This window comes from Peromyscus maniculatus, chromosome 8, assembly GCF_049852395.1.
Source record: "Peromyscus maniculatus bairdii isolate BWxNUB_F1_BW_parent chromosome 8, HU_Pman_BW_mat_3.1, whole genome shotgun sequence".
NCBI lineage: Eukaryota > Metazoa > Chordata > Mammalia > Rodentia > Cricetidae > Peromyscus > Peromyscus maniculatus.
Window position 1 is genome coordinate 35232062 of NC_134859.1, and position 16969 is coordinate 35249030.

A 16969-nucleotide genomic window follows, 5' to 3' on the forward strand; every position below is an offset into this window, starting at 1 on the left:
TAGAGGCCCAACATTCTCTCGGGATCAAATTGGTGCAGCCAGGAGCAATTGTGTCTCATGTCAACAGAATTCTAAGTTATTTAAATGCCATATTCTCTAGGTCTATGAAGTGTTTGAAGATTACCTATCTATCTGAAATATATCTATGTATACCTAGAAGACTTAACTAACATGGCTACAAATATGATTATCATAGATGACTAATTATTAATCTATTTTTAATTATCCATTACAATTTTTTTTTTTTTTGGTTTTTCGAGACAGGGTTTCTCTGTGTAGCTTTGCGCCTTTCCTGGAACTCACTTGGTAGCCCAGGCTGGCCTCGAACTCACAGAGATCCGCCTGGCTCTGCCTCCCGAGTGCTGGGATTAAAGGCGTGCGCCACCACCGCCCGGCTACAATTTTAAATGAGTTACATAAACATAATACCTCAAACAAGAATAGAAATATTTATATATATATATATATATATACAGTATAACAAAATTAACTTCAAGTTTGTATCAATAAACTAAAACTTATACCAATGTAAAACATTTTAAACATAAACTAAAATCTATACCAATGTAAAACATGTTAAACAAGTTGTTCTTTAAAAGTAGGTTCATTAATCTACCCTTTTATCTTATCATCTCTATATACTCCTATATATCTCTATCATATCCCCTTTTCTTTTTTAGAAAGAGATCACATTTATAATCAACCTGTTTTAAATAAAAATATTGGTTTTTCTCTGTCCCACACCAGAGGGCTCGTCCTTTGTATATAGTCTTGTACTAGTTTAGAACCTTCTTATTTAGACAAAAAGGGGGAGATGTAGTGGGTAGCCATTCCAGCTTGGACCTGGAAGTTCCAACCCCCATTGAGATTCTGGCAACTGTCACGCCTACGAGGCGGGGCCAAGGGAGGCGTCTGGAGATCCGAGACCTGGATGGGCAAGCGCTCTCTCGGTTCCTGGACCCTAGACATGGAGGTTGACTGAGCAGAGCTCCAGAGAACACCGCTGGACTGCGATACACCTTCCCCAGACCCCCGCCATCTACCTATTCCTTCATCTGTAAGTCACCCATTAAATAAATCTTCCTTTTAACTACGTGGAGTGGCCTTTATAATTTCACCAATATCATTGGGTACAGGCATCATTCCTGACCCTCTGTCAACACCAGATCTGAGCCTCATGCAGCATGTGACATGTAGCAGTCAACAGTCCATTAAGTACATGGATGGCATTCTCTGCAGACCCAGGGGTCTATTTCAGTGTAATTCTGTTCTCACCACCACTTTCTCCTGCAGCCTCCAGGTGCCCTGGTGTCCCTAGCCTCTCAGCTCCATCTCCTCCTCCATTTATGAAGTTTGTGGGTCCCTCCTATGGGCCTATTCTGTGCCATCGAGGCACAGAATAGGCACAGCTGAGAACCCATCGAGGCAAGAAGCTGGGGTACCTGGAGGAATCACCCCATTTGTTTCATTTGTCTGAAATCATCTCCTCTCTAATCTTATCCAGTGTTCAATGGGAAGATGAACTTAGTCCTGTTATTTCACTTTGACTAGAAGTGGGAACCCAGATCCATGGCCAGAAGTGGATACCAATTTCAACATTGCATTATAAGGTTACAGAGAAACAGTTTAAGGCTTTCAAACAGCCAACTTTAATTTATCCAGTAACCTTATAGGAACTGCCAAATGATAGATATCCCTAAGACTGTGTAAAAGCTGAATGGACTCCTGTGCAAATGTTAGATTTGAGGAGATTCAAAGAAGTGATAGTCGCATATGGTATGCATTCACCTTTTGTGAAGCATATGCTAAACTCATGGTCAACTTGTAATAGAATTATCCCTTAAGACTGGAGAGATTTGGTTACAGCAGTCTTAGAGGCTGGTCCCCAATTACAATGGAGGACCTAGTGGAAGGAAGGCTAAGACCATTGAACTCGAAGTAGGGCTAGAGGTATGGAAATTTTGCAAGATCAACTTCTTGGAGAGAGCAATTATGCTAATATACAAAGACAATCTTTATATAATGATCACACCCTGACTTTATGCCACACAGCAGCCTTGAATGCTTGGGACAGTATTAAAGAAGTAGGAAAGAAAATTGAGTCTTTTCCAAAAGTTATACAGGGCCCAAAAGAAATCTTCACTGATTTCTTACAAAGATTAACTTCAACAGTAAATAGAATGATACCAAATTCAAAAGCTAGACAAATAATAATTGAATCTCTGGCTTTTGAAAATGCTAATGCACAATGCAAAATGGTAATTAGGCCATTAAAGGCAAGATCATCACCTTTGGAGGAATGGATTTAAGATACAATGAATACTGAATCTCATGACCACGATGATGCATGGATAAGAGAGGTGATTTCCAGAGGTTTGAAGAAAAATAGTAGTGTCAAATGTTTAAATTGTGGTAAGCAAGGCCACCTAAAAAGGGACTGTAAACAGCAGGGAGTTCCTAGAAACAACATTTTTTCAAGGAATAATCCCAACAGAATGCCCCTCCCTTCTGGATTATGCAGAAGATGTGGCAAAGGCAGACATTGGACTAATGAATGTAGCTCAACAAGGGACAGAAAAGGTAATCCCTTGCCTTTACCGTCGGGAAATGCCCTGAGGGGCCTCTCTTAGGCCATGACAAATTTGCTTCAGTTCTTTCCTGCCATCATAGAGGAAACTCCTTCCCAGAGCAATTAAATAGTTAAATAATTACAAATGCCTATTGTAAAAAACCACACTGCTCTGGATGATAGAATAGCTTTAGAAAATAAAACAAAAATTCAAGAAGAAACCATAAATCAAAACTGATAAAGATTAGAATTGGAAACTTCCCAAAGTTAGGGTTGGGGAAGGGTTTTGTTTATGTCTTTTCAGGAAAATAATAACAACCATCCTGAGGAATTTAAAGACCTTTGGACAAATAAGCTTCCAAAGAAAAAGAGAGAACTACCTAGAAAAAAATACCAAGAAAAGAAATAATCTGACCTAATGCGATCTCTGAAGTCTCCAAAAAGATGATGGGATCCCACAATGATGACTTCACATAGACTATGATAAAGCCATTAAACTGACAAACATCACCTAAAGATCAGCTTTGGACTACAAACTGCTCAGGACAATTTAAAGATGGCTAGCTGAGATGATCTAGCCTCACAGACTACTCTAGCCAGGACTTGAGACAAGCCCTGCACTTTCCCATTATGCAGAGATTGGACAACAAATGATACAGCTACCGATCCCAGGACTTGACAGTGAACAACAGGATGGGTACCGTATTTGGGACATCACCTAATAGGTGCTCAGAATGTACATCATTTGCATTTGGCAGCACGATCCCATCATACAGATGGGAGCAGAATAGCTAATTATCATAGGTGACGGGGCGGGGGGCGGGGGGGGGGGGAGAGCATTTGCAGGGAACTGTGTCAAAGGTCACACTGAAACACTGAAGATAAGTCAGGCATCCAAGCTCAGGGACAGCCTCCAAATAAGGTCAGGCAGAGAGTAGGAAGCCGCTGCTGGGAAAGGGGAGTCTTCCATTTGTGCTGAGCTCAGAGAGCTGTCCGGACATGGTGGACTGCAACCTTAGGCAGCAGGATCTTCCAACGGTCTGGGCATGTGGCTCAGTGGTAGAGTGCTTGTCTAATCTATTAGAAGCTCAGGTTCATTCTCCAGTACCACCTCCAAATTAATTAACATAAGATGTTTTTACATTTGTTTATTGGGTGTATATGCATGTGTGGAAATCAGAGGACAACTTGTGAGAGTCAGTCTGTCCTGCCACTATGTGACCTCCTAGAACTGAACTTAGGTCATTAGGCTTGGCAGTGAGTGGTTACCGCCAATACATCTTGCTAGCCCCCATAAATAAAAATTTCTAACTTAAACAATTGCCTGTTTGCTCTTTCTGTAAGGGCCCTGTGATTATTACTATTGGTTGTCAATTTCATTGGATTGAGGGGTACCTAAGAGCTTGGTAAAACACATATCTGGATGCATTTCTAAGCCTTAACCACAGAGGATTTGATCATAAAGACTGGTACATACATAATGATTTATTCCACTGATGGATTCAATATTTCAACCAATTTTGGAGTGTTACTATAGAAGGTGGGACCTGGCTGGAGGAGGTGGGCTTCTAGGGGTGTCTTTGAAGGGTCTATTTTTGGCCCCACCCCTTTCCGTTAGCTCCTCTTTGCTTCCTGTACCATCAGATGCACAGCTTTCCTCTTCCATGCCCTTCTTCTGTGATGCTCTGCCTGGCAATGAACCTACATGCAATGCAGTCAGCCAGGTGAAGACTTTAAGCTTGCAAACCATGACCCCCAAATAGCCATTTATTTAGAACCTTAAGTTATTTCTCTCAAGTGTGTGACACATCCACAAAAATATGACTAACGTGGTTTCTCCTCTCTTGAGATGTTGCCTCAAACCTGTACTTCATGGTCATGGGTCCAGCTGCCCTTCACCTTACTCTTCTTCTGTTGTGGTTGTTTTCTCATTACAGGTATTCCCTAAATCCCCATCTAATCACGTTCATGGCTTATTGTCTGATTCGTGTCTTCTACAAAGAAAATGCACTTCAGGATAATGGTATTTGCTTTATTAACTGATGCTGTTCGAATAGCTTGTAATAGGGCCTGGCACATAGAAGTGTTAGGACACAGATCCTACAGCTGTCTTTCTCTTGTACTTTGAAAACTCAGACCCACTCTCCCTCTCTGGACTGAGAGTTGATATGTAATCTGGTGACACTACAAGGCTCACAGGGTTGAGTTACTCCTTGTCTTCTCTCAATTGCCAGCCCAGCTCTCACAGATACCCCAAGACAATCTTGAATTATGACTTAGCTTGCATCTAGTGCCTTCCTGCCTTGTCTTGTGACTCCTGGCACACAAGTTAGGTCATGTGGTGTAGAACACCTCCTTTCTCAAACCTATAAGAATAAGTAATTTCTGTCCTTGGGAATTGAAGGGTCTGCTTTGCCCATCAGGGCTCCATCATGGCTACTTGTGGCCTAATTCTAATAACTCTTGTAACAAGTCTTTTTCTATTCCACCAGCCAGTTCCCAAATAATGACATAGAGACATTATTAATTATGAAAGCTTGGCTTTAGCTTAGACTTATTTCCAACTAGCTCTTATAACTTAATTAGCCCATATTTTTATTAATCTACATTCTACTTCATGACTTTTTCTCTATCCCATCCTGTATGTCTGACTCTTTCTGAATCTGGCTGATGGCTCTCGAGTGCTTAGATTCATTTCAATTTTCCTCTCTGCCCAAGTCCCACCTATCTCTCCTGCTTAGCTATTGGCCATTTAGCTTTTTTATTAAACCAATCAGAAGGTGCCTTAGGCAGAGACACATCTTTACAGTGTGAACAAAGATTCTGCAACAAACTTTTCTTCCCTTTTTTTGTTTATTTGAGGGAAAAGAATTGTAAAGACATTATTTGTATGTATGGACATGGAAATGCATGCACTTCCTGGAATGGCCAGTAAGGGGCGTTGTATCCCAGGCACTGGAGTTACATATTGTGAGCAACCTGATACATATAGTGGGAATTGAACCCAGGTCCTCAGCAAGAGCAGCAAGGACTCTTAAACAGCTGAGCACCTCTCCAGCCCCACAAGTAACTTATAAAAAAGCTCTCCTAAAGGGTACTTAGTGCCATCTTCCTGGCTTCCACTAAAACTGTGCACCATAGGAGCTGAGCAGCGCCCCCCCCCCCCCCCCGCGCAACTGAGGAACTTCAAACCCCAGAATCCTTGGGTCTTGGAGTGGACTACATTTCCCAGAGGCATCCGCGGCCACCGCCCTCGGACCCGGAGCTCTGACCTCCCGTGAGCCTTCGCGGGGCCCTGGGGCGTCCGTGGCGCGGTTCAAGGTGGGGGGCCGAGGTGCCCCAGGCGGAGTCCGCACGCGCGGCGGCTCTGAGCCTCGGTGAGGCGTGGCGGGAGCTTCGGGGGGTGGGGAGGAGGTGAGCGGAGGCCAGACCTGTTCGTACGCCAGGCGGGCTGGGCCGGGTACGGCCTCCCGCCCCCCAGCGTCTACGGCGCGTTCCCCTCCCGGGAGCCGACCTTGGGCACGCGGGGGAACGCGCGGTCCCAGCGGTCCCGGCCCTGGACTGCAGGTGACCTGCTCCCCACGGCCGGGGCGGGGCCAACCCAGGCTATGTTTCGCGTGCCGCCCTCCTGTCCTGGGTCCCCTCTCTGGAGTTTTCTCTGGGGATCTGGAACTCGACCCCTTGACAGCAGAAGAACAGTTGTGTGGGCTACGCGTGGGGAGGAGGAACACTGTCCCCAGCCGGTGTCAGATCTTAGCGGGTGCGTCCCTGCGGTGGCTACACTCCGGCCTCGGTTTCCTGATCTGAAGGGTCCGGGCAGTGCCAGCCGAGCTGTCGTGAACCGTGTAGGGTGATGCCTGGCACATGGGAGTCCGGTGTCGCCCAAGTCTAGCTTCTGAAGATCCACGGACGAGAGAAGCAGTGACCTGTCTATTCTCTGATGCCCGCCCCCAGCTCCTGCTTCTTTCTCTCTCTGGAGTCAGGAGAGCCAGGCTCAGCTGATGTTGATGGGACGCAATCCGAGATGGCGCTTCTGAGGGGTGCGAAGCATCAGGTGCTACCTACCCTTTTCTTCCTTGTCTTCCCTCAGATTCGCCCTCATCCTCATCATCTCTCACCCGCGGAGAGAACATGGCTCCTGAGCAAAGGGAATCGAGGTCTCAGGTAAGCGCATTGCCATTTCCCTTCTCCGTGGAAGGGGAGGGAGTTGGCTTGGTTTTTCTTTCCTGACGGAAGTTCTCCTTCCACGTAGTTCAGCCTTCACTAGGATTTGGAGCCCATGTCCTACTTGGAGGAGTTGTTCCCTTCATGGCTAGTGGATTCCGTAGGGAGCACATCCCGTGTTCACAATTCTAGTCTTCTGTATTTCTTGATAGACGTGCCACTGTTGCCTGATCCCAGTCTGGTGTATGCCTACAAATTCCACAAGTGACATGCCAGGTGCCCTGGGACAGAGCAGACATACATACTTGAGAAACTTCCTTTCTGGCCCTGCCTCCCTCACTTGTCCGTGTTTCTTTCTTTGTCTTTACCAAGATTGATTATCTTTTTCCTTTTCCTGCCGGTCTTTGTGTTGCCCCAAGCCTTCTCCAGTCCATGGTGGTTCTTTGTTTTTTCCACTTTACTTTATGGATTATACGTTTTGTTTGTACACTTCCTTTCCATTTTTTTTGTCCTATGCATATATGTGTGATATGGTGTGCATGCATGCATACATGCATACTCTCATGTGCTTGGTTAGGCATATCTGTGTGTGAGGAAGTGCTTGTACACATGTACACGTGCATGTAAAAGCCCAAGTGACTGTATCAGGTGACTTCCCCCATGGCCAGATCTTTTGAGTCAGGGTCTCTTACTTGAACTCAGAGCTCCTCAAGTTGGCTTTTCGTCACAGGTGTCCGTGACGTTTGAGGATGTGGCTGTGCTCTTTACTCGGGATGAGTGGAGGAAGCTGGATCACTCCCAGAGAAGCCTGTACCGGGAGGTGATGCTGGAGAACTACAGCAACCTGGCCTCACTGGGTAAGGGAGTTCCCTGTGGGCGTAGATTCAGAAAGGAGACCTTAGCCCCTCCTTCCCTGAATGACAGCTGCGGCCATTGGGAAACCTTAGCAGAGTTTTGCCTTATGGTCGTAAAATGGGTCCTTCTAAATAAGTACTGGCATGTTCTCCCCACAGCAGGCTTGGAACTGCCCATGTTTGCTAGAGGAGGTGGCAGAGAGACATTGCTTCCTGGGCTTCTTCATGGTGCAGGCATCTTCCCCAGCAGTCATTCTGTGCTTGTTTGTTCCATCTGTGGAACATTGCCTTTGCTAGAAGTTTGTATACTTTTTCTGCAAAGGGCCATATGGGGTAAACACTTTTAGGCTCACTTGATTTCTGCAATGGAAGAGATTTTCTCAGTCTTAGATAGTTGCCTGGCTTTTAGTTAATGAGTTCATTTTATCTCCAAGCAGGATGCCCGTTTACCAAACCAAAGGTGATCTCCCTGCTGCAGCAAGGAGAGGATCCCTGGAAGGTGGAGAAAGAAGGTCCTGGAGACTCCTCTCGGGGTGAGTGAGTGTGCAGGCCTGGCAGTTTCTTCAGGCACCAGTGTGGTGAATAAGGAGAGGGTGCAGCTTGGAGTGTGGGGTGGGAAATGTCTTCAGGTTCTCAATCCACAGGAAGTGATGGGGGCTGGGATGGAGCTGAGCCCAATGGTAAGAACACCCGCCTGGCACACGTAAAGTCCTGGGTTCAATTCCTAGCATAAAAAACTCAACCCAAAACAAAAAAAAATGAAAAAACAACCCAGTAAATTAACAGTGAATTAAATAGAAGTGAGAGAAGGGAAACTGGAGCTGAAGTCTGGCCCAGTTCCATGTATTCTCTCCTAATCATGTCCTGAATGAGTTTCTTGGGGTCTTTTTTCTTGTTGGTTGTTTTTGAGGAGGGTTGTGTCTTCGGAGATCATTTAATAGATATGTTATATTTAAGGGATGATAAAGAACTCAGGCTGAAGTTCTAAGTGTGTAAAGGAAAAGGAAATGAATGAGACGGGAAGGCTACGCAAGGGTCCCGAAACAAGTGCCTTGGTGCATGCAGTTCTGGGAGCCGTGTTCTGCATATGAACAACTGGAAGTACTTGAAATGTAAATGGCAATTTTGTACTCTTTGATAGTGTTGGGAAAGCTGGTTCTAATCAGAAACAATTCAGAAGTCTAGTAAAACAGCTTAAAAAACCTAGTTTGTCCTTGTTCTGGCATCCATCAACACCGGTGATAGAGATAGCTCCAGAGTGTCAAGTAGGGAGGCAAGTCTCAGAGCACTGTGGAGATATGTTACCACCAGATTGAAAGAAAATTGTGCTCTTAAAAATCTTGTGTGTGCACACGTGAGTAGGAGCTCTACACACATGAGCACAGAGAGAAGGCTTAGGAGGCATTGTGTCTTTTTAGAATGAATCTGGGACAAGGGTCTTTATTTGTATACAATGTTTTATATTCAGGAAGTCCTCCAGTGACATGCATTGTGGAGGGTGGACTGAAAGTGGGCACAGTCAGGGAGCCTACGGGAGCACTGCAAGACTGAGGTAGAAGGCTAGTGGGGTGGAGATGAGAGAGACCCAGTCTGATGAGTTTGGGGTGGGGGTAGTTTTCATTTTAGATGTAAGGGAAGAACTTGCATATAGATCTCTGGTGGGGAATTCTATAAGGTTGGAATTCACAAGCGAGGTCAGAGCCCTTGAAACCTTGAGCTGACCAGGTGGGAATAGGATCCTGGGAAACTCTTTTTGCAAGGTGGTTAAGAGAAAAGACCTTGTCAGCCTGCCCTGAAGTGACCTGAAGAGAGTCAGGAGAGGTGATCGCTGTGGTGATAGAGACTTGGAGAAACTCCCTCATAGGTGAACCAAGACTCACACCATGGACTTCTGCTTGCCTAGGAGGGGAGAGGAATTGGGGTGGATCTGAGCCCTCAGGTCAGTCAGTGGTCCTGGGCCTAGAGAAGAGCCACATGACAGGCCACCCTGTCCTCTCACAACCCTTGTATTGTATGAGAGCATCTCTTCCTAGTCCAGAGTGACCACTTCTGAGATGGCAGCCACAGTTGTCTTTGAATCTTCATTCGTGTAGAAACTGCCAGAGGTTACCCCAAAGAAAGGGAGGGGAATTAGCCTGAGCAGAATAGGCCTGCTGTTCAGTGCTGTCTTGGGAGAGGCTGAGATACCTGATGAAGGGCTCACCTGCCTTCCTCAGCTCCGAGGAAAAACTGAGTGGATGACTGAGGAGTGAAGTGGTGAGTGGATGCTGGAGCTGCTTTCTGCTCTGCTCTGTGCGAGGGTTTGACTGTGTAGCCCAGGCTGACACTGAACTCTAGATTTCTCCTGCTTTAATCCCCTGAGCACTGGGATTATAAGTATGCTGCTCTGCTCCTCTTGAGGAATGGCCATCCTTTTCTCTCAAAAGTGGACTTCAGGTGGGAGGCCTAGGGATGCTCATGTGTCCACGCATGGCAAGCCACCATGCGCCTGGACTCCTCCTCAGCAGGAACTCACACACCACAAGCGCAGTTGAGCGACCTGCACATCTGTACCTGAGGCCATGATGTCAGACAGAACCCAATTCTGAACCTGCAAGTTCTGTTTCCCTTCAGAACTAACCACAGACAAGGAAACAACAAAACAGGGCTCAGTTCTTCAGAGCACGGGCTGCCCTTGCAGAGAATTTCCAGTTCCCAGCACTCACATGGTGTTCATAACCATTCAGAACGGCAGTTCCAGGGCTTCTGATGCCCTCTTTGCACCTCTGTGTGCCCCAGGAATGCATGTGGTACACATGCAGGCAAAGCACCCTTACACGGAAAAATGAATAATGAAATTTTTTTTTTAAAGCAACAACAAAATGCACAAGTCAGATAGCTTTTGTCATCCCTGGGTTTGTAAGTTTTAAACAGACGTGAGAGGCCATGGCTCAGGGTGTCTGTGTCTTACATGGGTCTCTTGCTTAAGAAGTGGCCCAAAGCCTAAGCACTGAGGTGGTGCTTTCTCTACATAAGTACACTAAGAATCATGGGCATATTGCACCTGTGTATCGTGAAGGTTTGGCTCACATCCAAATGCAGAAACGTTCTGGAATTGTGGAATTTGGACATTTTTCAATTCCAGAAATGGTCTAGTAATGCTGTCTCCCGTGAGACACTTCTCTGCCTTGTCATTTCCTTGTCGTCTTTACTGTCAGCAGTCGTCCCGAGTGCTCAGCTGAGGGGTAGTCAGCCGCAGTGTCAGCTGCTGTCCTACAGCGAAGTCTCTGGAAGGGGAGCTTTCCTGATTTGACACTGGGGTCACCACGGAGGTTAGCAACAGGCTTAGATCATCTCCTGTTGCTCCCATGCTCAAAACTAGTAACTTCCATCCCATGGAGCACAAGCCAGAGTCCTCAACGTGGTCTTCACTGTTATCTCCTTCTGTTCTGCCTCAAGACTTTTGTCCCTGACCTTTTCTAGCTGTGCCTTCTCTTTTTCTCCATGGCTAAGTGCTCTTGTGATTGGCTTCCTTGTCATTGACGAGTTTCTGCCTAGTTGTCAAATTGTGGAACAGGCTCCACTCATTTAAAACAGGGCTCTGTCCTCCATATTCTTCATCTCAGCATGCTTATTTTCCTTCCACACACCAAGTTTTAGTCTTTGGGGTGTGTGTGTGTGTGTTTTCATGTTCATTATGTGTACCTGTACATGGATGCCACAAGTGAGCATCAGATATTTCCTTCCTTTGCTCCCTATCTTTTGAGACAGGGTTTCTCACTGAACTTGGAGTTTGCCAATTTGGCTAAAGTAGCTGGCTAGCAAGCTCCAGGGATCCTCTTGTCTTAACTCTCCCACACTGGAATTACAGGTCCACCACACTCTGCTTTTTTTTTATTGCTTTCTGGGAGATTGACTAAGGTCTTCATGCGTGTATAACAAGCCTTTCCAACTGTCTTAGTTAAGGTTACTTTTGCTGTGATGAAACACTGTGGCCAAAGAAATTGGGGGAGGCTTACATTTCCACATCACAATTCATCGTCAAAGGAAGTCAGGACAGGAACTCAAGCAGGGTAGGAACCTGGAGGTGGGAGCTGATAGAGAGGCCACAGAAGAGTGCTGCTTACTGGCTTGCTCCTCATGGCTTGCTCAGCCTGCTTTCTTTTCTTTTCTTTTCTTTTTCTTTCTTTCTTTTTTTTTTTTGGTTTTTCGAGACAGGGTTTATCTGTGTAGCTTTGCACCTTTCCTGGAACTCACTTGGTAACCCAGGCTGGCCTTGAACTCACAGAGATCTGCCTGGCTCTGCCTCCCGAGCGCTGGGATTAAAGGCGTGCTCCACCACCGCCTGGCCAGCCTGCTTTCTTATAGAACCTAGGACCACCAACAGGGATGGCACCAATCAGAATGGGTTGGGCCCTCTTACATCCATCACTAATTAAGAAAATACCCTATACACTTTCCTATAGCCCCATTTCTGGTGATATATTATGCACCCAAATAAAACTTATCTGGGGATCAGAGGACAGAGCCACTAGATTAGACATAGAGGCCAGACAGTGATGGTGCACACCCTTAATCCTATCATGCAGACTCTGAGTTCGAGGCCACACTGGGAACAGCCAGGCATGGTGGCACACACCTTTATTCCTAACACTTGAGATCTCATGCCTTTACTTGAGAAGCACACACGCCTTTAATCCAAAGAAGTAAGATGGCAGGGTAGAAAAAGATATATAAGGCATGAGGAAACAGGAACTCACTGTCTTGAGACTGAGGATTTCCTAGAGGTAAGAGCTTGTGGCTGGCTTGTTCTGCTTCTCTGATCTTTCAGCTTTCACCCCAATATATATATTTGGCTCCGGGTTTTTATTAATAAGACCTTTTAAGATTCATGTTATACCCATCTTACGTAAGCATTTTCTTAATTGAGATTCCATTCTCTCAAATGACTTTAGCTTATGTCAAGTTGAAATAACTTGCTCCTCTCTGGCACACCAGCCAAGCCATACATACACCAAACCCAGTCTTCAGGGTACTTGCCACAACTAATCACTTGTTCCTCTCTGGCTCCTGGAACACCATCCTTTCCCAGTTTTCTTCTTACATGTTCAAGAAATCTGGTGATTTCTTTCAGTCTTTGGCTTTAAATAGAACTATGCTGATGACTCCCACATGCCTATCTTCAGCTCTGACCTTTCCCAGATCTCTAAAATAACACAGCTATTTCAGTGCTTCCTTGTGTTTTCTTCTGAAGCCCCTTAGCTATCACAGACATACCTGAAACAGACCCCCTAGGACTTGCCATTTTCTCCTTCCTCTTGGTAATCGGTGCCATAATTCATTTTCATGCTGGAAACCTAGGCATGATCTTAATTGTCCTCTTTCCTTCTTAGTACTCTGTTGGTCCATTCATCTCAGTCCTGTTAGCAGCTTCATCTGGATCTTACCCTCTTTATGACCTACACAGCCTTCATCTCTGTGTCCTCACTCCTGCCCCTGTTTACTCTGTTCTCTGCCAACTCAAATGAGCACCTATTTCCCCAAGCATCCTATCACACTTAGTATAAAATTCCATAATCATCACCTGTACTGAGGAGGCTTTGTATGATTTGCCTCTACCCCATCCTTTGCTCTTTTACCATTTTCCCTTTTGTTCAGTGCATTCCAGGCACCACGTCTTTGCTCTTTTCACATCCTCTGGACGTCTGTGTTTCCTGATTGCTTTGCCTAGGACTCTCTTCAGCTAGCCACGTGTCTTCTGTTTACTTACTTGTTTATCCCTACATCCTCTCTCCTATTCAGCACACATACATGCACACATATGAAAGTATAAGTTTCTGTAAAGCTGGAACCTTGTCTTACTCAGCACATTCTCTACATTCCTTCAGACTGTTATCTAGCCATAGAATTACCTAGTGAGTGAGTGTGAATGGAAGGGTAGTTCTCTACACATGTAAAGATAAACCAGTACAATTAAACTGGACTGCACCAGAAACTGCATCTAGTTCAGCATACTTGACAAGTAGCTAGGGGATGATCAAACTATAACACCTCTATTGCTTGATGCATGGATGAGGCTACCTTTCCAACTTACCGTTCTTGACCTTATGCCTACCTTGTGGCACTTCTGTAGAATTAATTTAATAATGTCTTCTGTGTGAACTGGTTCATAAATCTTAATCATCTGTGTTTGGTTTTGGAAGGCAGATTCTGTGAGGGCTTGTGACTAATATATATGAAATTCATGTTTAAATAATCAAGACTATGATTTTCTTCAAATTAGGAAGGTATAGGTAAGAAAGATTTACTAAACAAGCCAGATGTGATAGCATATGCCTACAATCTCAGACTTGGAAAGCAGAGGCAGGAAGATTGCTACAGGTTCAAAGCCAGCCTAGTCTAGTATAGTAAGACTTCATATCAAAACAAAACAGAAAGATACATATATGATACCATCAAGAGAATTTGTGAGAGGTAGAACATGCTAATCTCGTTGTTATATGTAGAGAGGTACAGAAGTGGTCACCTATAATCCCAGCACTCAGGAGGCTAAAGCAAGAGGTCATGAGTTTAAGGACACCTGGGCTACAGATTGAGATTCTGTCACAGGAATCTGGCTGAAGGAATGGATCATGGATATTCAGAGTCAAGCAAGGATTTTCCACAATAAACTTTTGAATTGAATCTGAAAGATACTGTTGGCAGGAAACCAACAAGGACAGAGTTAGCAGATAACAATGTACTGTTGGATCTCTGGATTCTAGATAATGCATTTCCCAAATCTTTGTCCTATTTAATTACCTTCTTGAAATGGGTTTGCTTTATTTTTTTCTTCTTTCTACTGCTACTGTTAACATCAATTATGTTTCTCTAACTCTTCTATTCCACCCTCAATATTTTTAACCACATACCAAGACTACTTAAGTAACATTAGTATTTATTTATTCACTCTACATATCTTGTCTCGGTAGTCAATTTTTATATCACAAGAAATATCTTTGGTTTCTTTTTTCCCTTTCTAGGATTGACGCGCAGTCATAGAACCACTAAGTCAACTCAAACACAAGACTCTTCATTTCAGGAACTGATGATGAAAAAATCTAAAAGAAATGAACCTTTGAACTTGAAATCAGAAAAACTTTTCATATATGAAGGCAAATTAGAGGAAAACCGGGATAAGAATATTTTGGCTATAGAAAGAAACCATAAAAACAATGAATTTAGCCCAAAGTCACATAGAGAAAAAAGATCATCAGAATGTGAAAAACAAAACACTTTCAAGCAGATATCATATTTATCTAATCAACCAAAAATCACACCAGATAAACGCTATAAATGTAGTATGTGTGAGAAAACTTTCATCAACACCTCATCTCTTCGTAAACATGAGAAAAACCATAGTGGAGAGAAATTATTTAAATGTAAAGAATGTTCAAAAGCCTTTAGCCAAAGCTCAGCCCTTATCCAGCATCAGATAACTCATAGTGGAGAGAAGCCTTATGTATGTAAAGAATGTGGGAAAGCCTTCACCCTCAGTACATCCCTTTATAAACACCTAAGAACCCACACTGTAGAGAAATCCTACAGATGTAAGGAATGTGGTAAATCCTTTGGCAGAAGGTCGGGTCTTTTTATACATCAGAAAGTCCATGCTAGAGAAAACCCTTATAAATATAACCCAGGTAGGAAGTCATCTAGTTGCAGCACATCCCTTCCTGGTCAACGAATTCATTCCAGAAAAAAGACCTACTTGTGTAATGAATGTGGCAACACCTTTAAGTCTAGCTCATCCCTTCGTTATCATCAGAGAATCCACACTGGAGAGAAACCTTTCAAATGCAGCGAATGTGGCAGAGCCTTCAGTCAGAGCGCATCACTTATTCAACATGAAAGAATTCACACTGGAGAAAGGCCCTACAGATGTAATGAATGTGGGAAAGGCTTCACTTCTATTTCAAGACTCAATAGACACCGAATAATTCACACTGGGGAGAAGTTTTATAATTGTAATGAATGTGGCAAAGCCTTAAGTTCCCATTCAACTCTTATTATTCATGAGAGAATTCACACTGGAGAGAAACCATGTAAATGTAAAGTTTGTGGGAAAGCCTTCAGACAAAGTTCAGCTCTGATCCAACATCAGAGAATGCATACTGGAGAAAGACCTTATAAGTGTAATGAGTGTGGGAAAACATTCAGGTGTAACTCATCCCTCAGTAACCATCAGCGAATTCATACTGGAGAGAAACCATATCGATGCCAGGAATGTGGAATGTCATTTGGTCAAAGTTCAGCTCTTATTCAGCACCGAAGGATTCATACTGGTGAGAAACCCTTTAAATGTAACACATGTGGGAAAACCTTTAGGCAAAGTTCTTCACGTATTGCACATCAGCGAATTCATACTGGAGAGAAACCCTATGAATGTAACACGTGTGGGAAACTTTTCAACCATAGGTCATCCCTTACCAATCATTACAAAATTCATGTGGATGAGGACTCCTAAAAAATAAATAAATAAATTTGCTTGTGTAAAGCCTTAAACCAAAGCTCTTCAGAGAGTATGTGCTTGAGAGAGGTAATAAACATAATGAATATGGGGGGGGAACCTACAATTTACTAAATCCCATGGATAAATTTTGTGTAACAGGTAGGAGGAAAGTATTCAAGCCTGTCTAACACTTTAAAAAATGACTTGAGAGCCAGCCATAGTGTTTTATACACATAGTCATAGCTACTGAGGACCCTGAAGTATGAGGATTGCCTGAGACTGAGTTTGAGGCAGCCTGAGGAACCTAGGGAGACCCCTTCCCCAAAACTGAAGACCATGACTTAAGGCATTTGTAAAATGGTGCTTTTCTCTCAGAAGCAGTGTGTGCTGGATGTAATTGTAATCATAGGCATCTGAGTGAACAGAGGGGTGTGCTGGACTAAACTACACTGGTGATATTTTTTATAAAATTTTAATAACATCCCAAAGGGATCAAAGAAATTACATTTTTAAGAAAAAGGGCCCAAAATAAGATTAAAATGAACTGTAATCTACCTCTTAGTCTCTGGAATTGATCAGTTTCTTTACCTGATTTCAAATGTTGTATGTGGATTTTATTAAAAATGGAAAATAAAAAAGCTGGTTTCTTCTGGTATTGCTGTGATTTGAAGCTATTCTACCCAATTATTACTTCTGTTCCCAGAGGTTTTTGTTGTTGCAGTTTTGATTGCTTTAAAGTCATGTATTACTAAATTCTATCTGTTATCCTGTGTGCTGTTGTCTAGGTATATTAAATATGAAAATGGGCTATTATGGGGAGCTGAAGAAATGGCTCAGTGGTTAAGAGAATGTTTTGCGTTTGAAAGCACACAAGTTCAGTTCCCAGTACCCATGTCAGGTGGCTCTCAAATA

General features: G+C 43.9%; 1 protein-coding gene across 3 annotated transcripts; it reads left to right on the forward strand.

The window, feature by feature from the left end:
• Positions 1–5823: 5823 nt before the first annotated feature.
• LOC102903497 (zinc finger protein 354A) lies at positions 5824–16727 on the forward strand. Of its 3 annotated transcripts, none has more exons than XM_042283945.2 (5): positions 5824–5946; positions 6660–6733; positions 7464–7590; positions 8022–8120; positions 14589–16727. In XM_042283945.2, the coding sequence occupies exons 2-5, from the start codon at positions 6701–6703 to the stop codon at positions 16070–16072; spliced, it is 1743 nt and encodes a 580-aa protein (XP_042139879.2). In that variant the 5' UTR covers positions 5824–5946; positions 6660–6700; the 3' UTR covers positions 16073–16727. The 3 variants fall into 3 exon arrangements, with proteins under 3 accessions (XP_042139879.2, XP_006997766.4, XP_042139880.2); XM_006997704.4 differs by having other exon boundaries at positions 8025–8120; XM_042283946.2 differs by lacking the exon at positions 5824–5946 and adding an exon at positions 6018–6329.
• Positions 16728–16969: the final 242 nt, after the last annotated feature.

Bases quoted from the DNA above. Each gene is read 5' to 3' on its own strand.
- LOC102903497 (XM_042283945.2), top strand. From the start codon at position 6,701: ATGGCTCCTGAGCAAAGGGAATCGAGGTCTCAG. The intron at 7,591-8,021 runs GTAAGGGAGTTC...TTTATCTCCAAG, and splicing joins CAGCAACCTGGCCTCACTGG to CAGGATGCCCGTTTACCAAA. The intron at 8,121-14,588 runs GTGAGTGAGTGT...TTCCCTTTCTAG, and splicing joins TCCTGGAGACTCCTCTCGGG to GATTGACGCGCAGTCATAGA.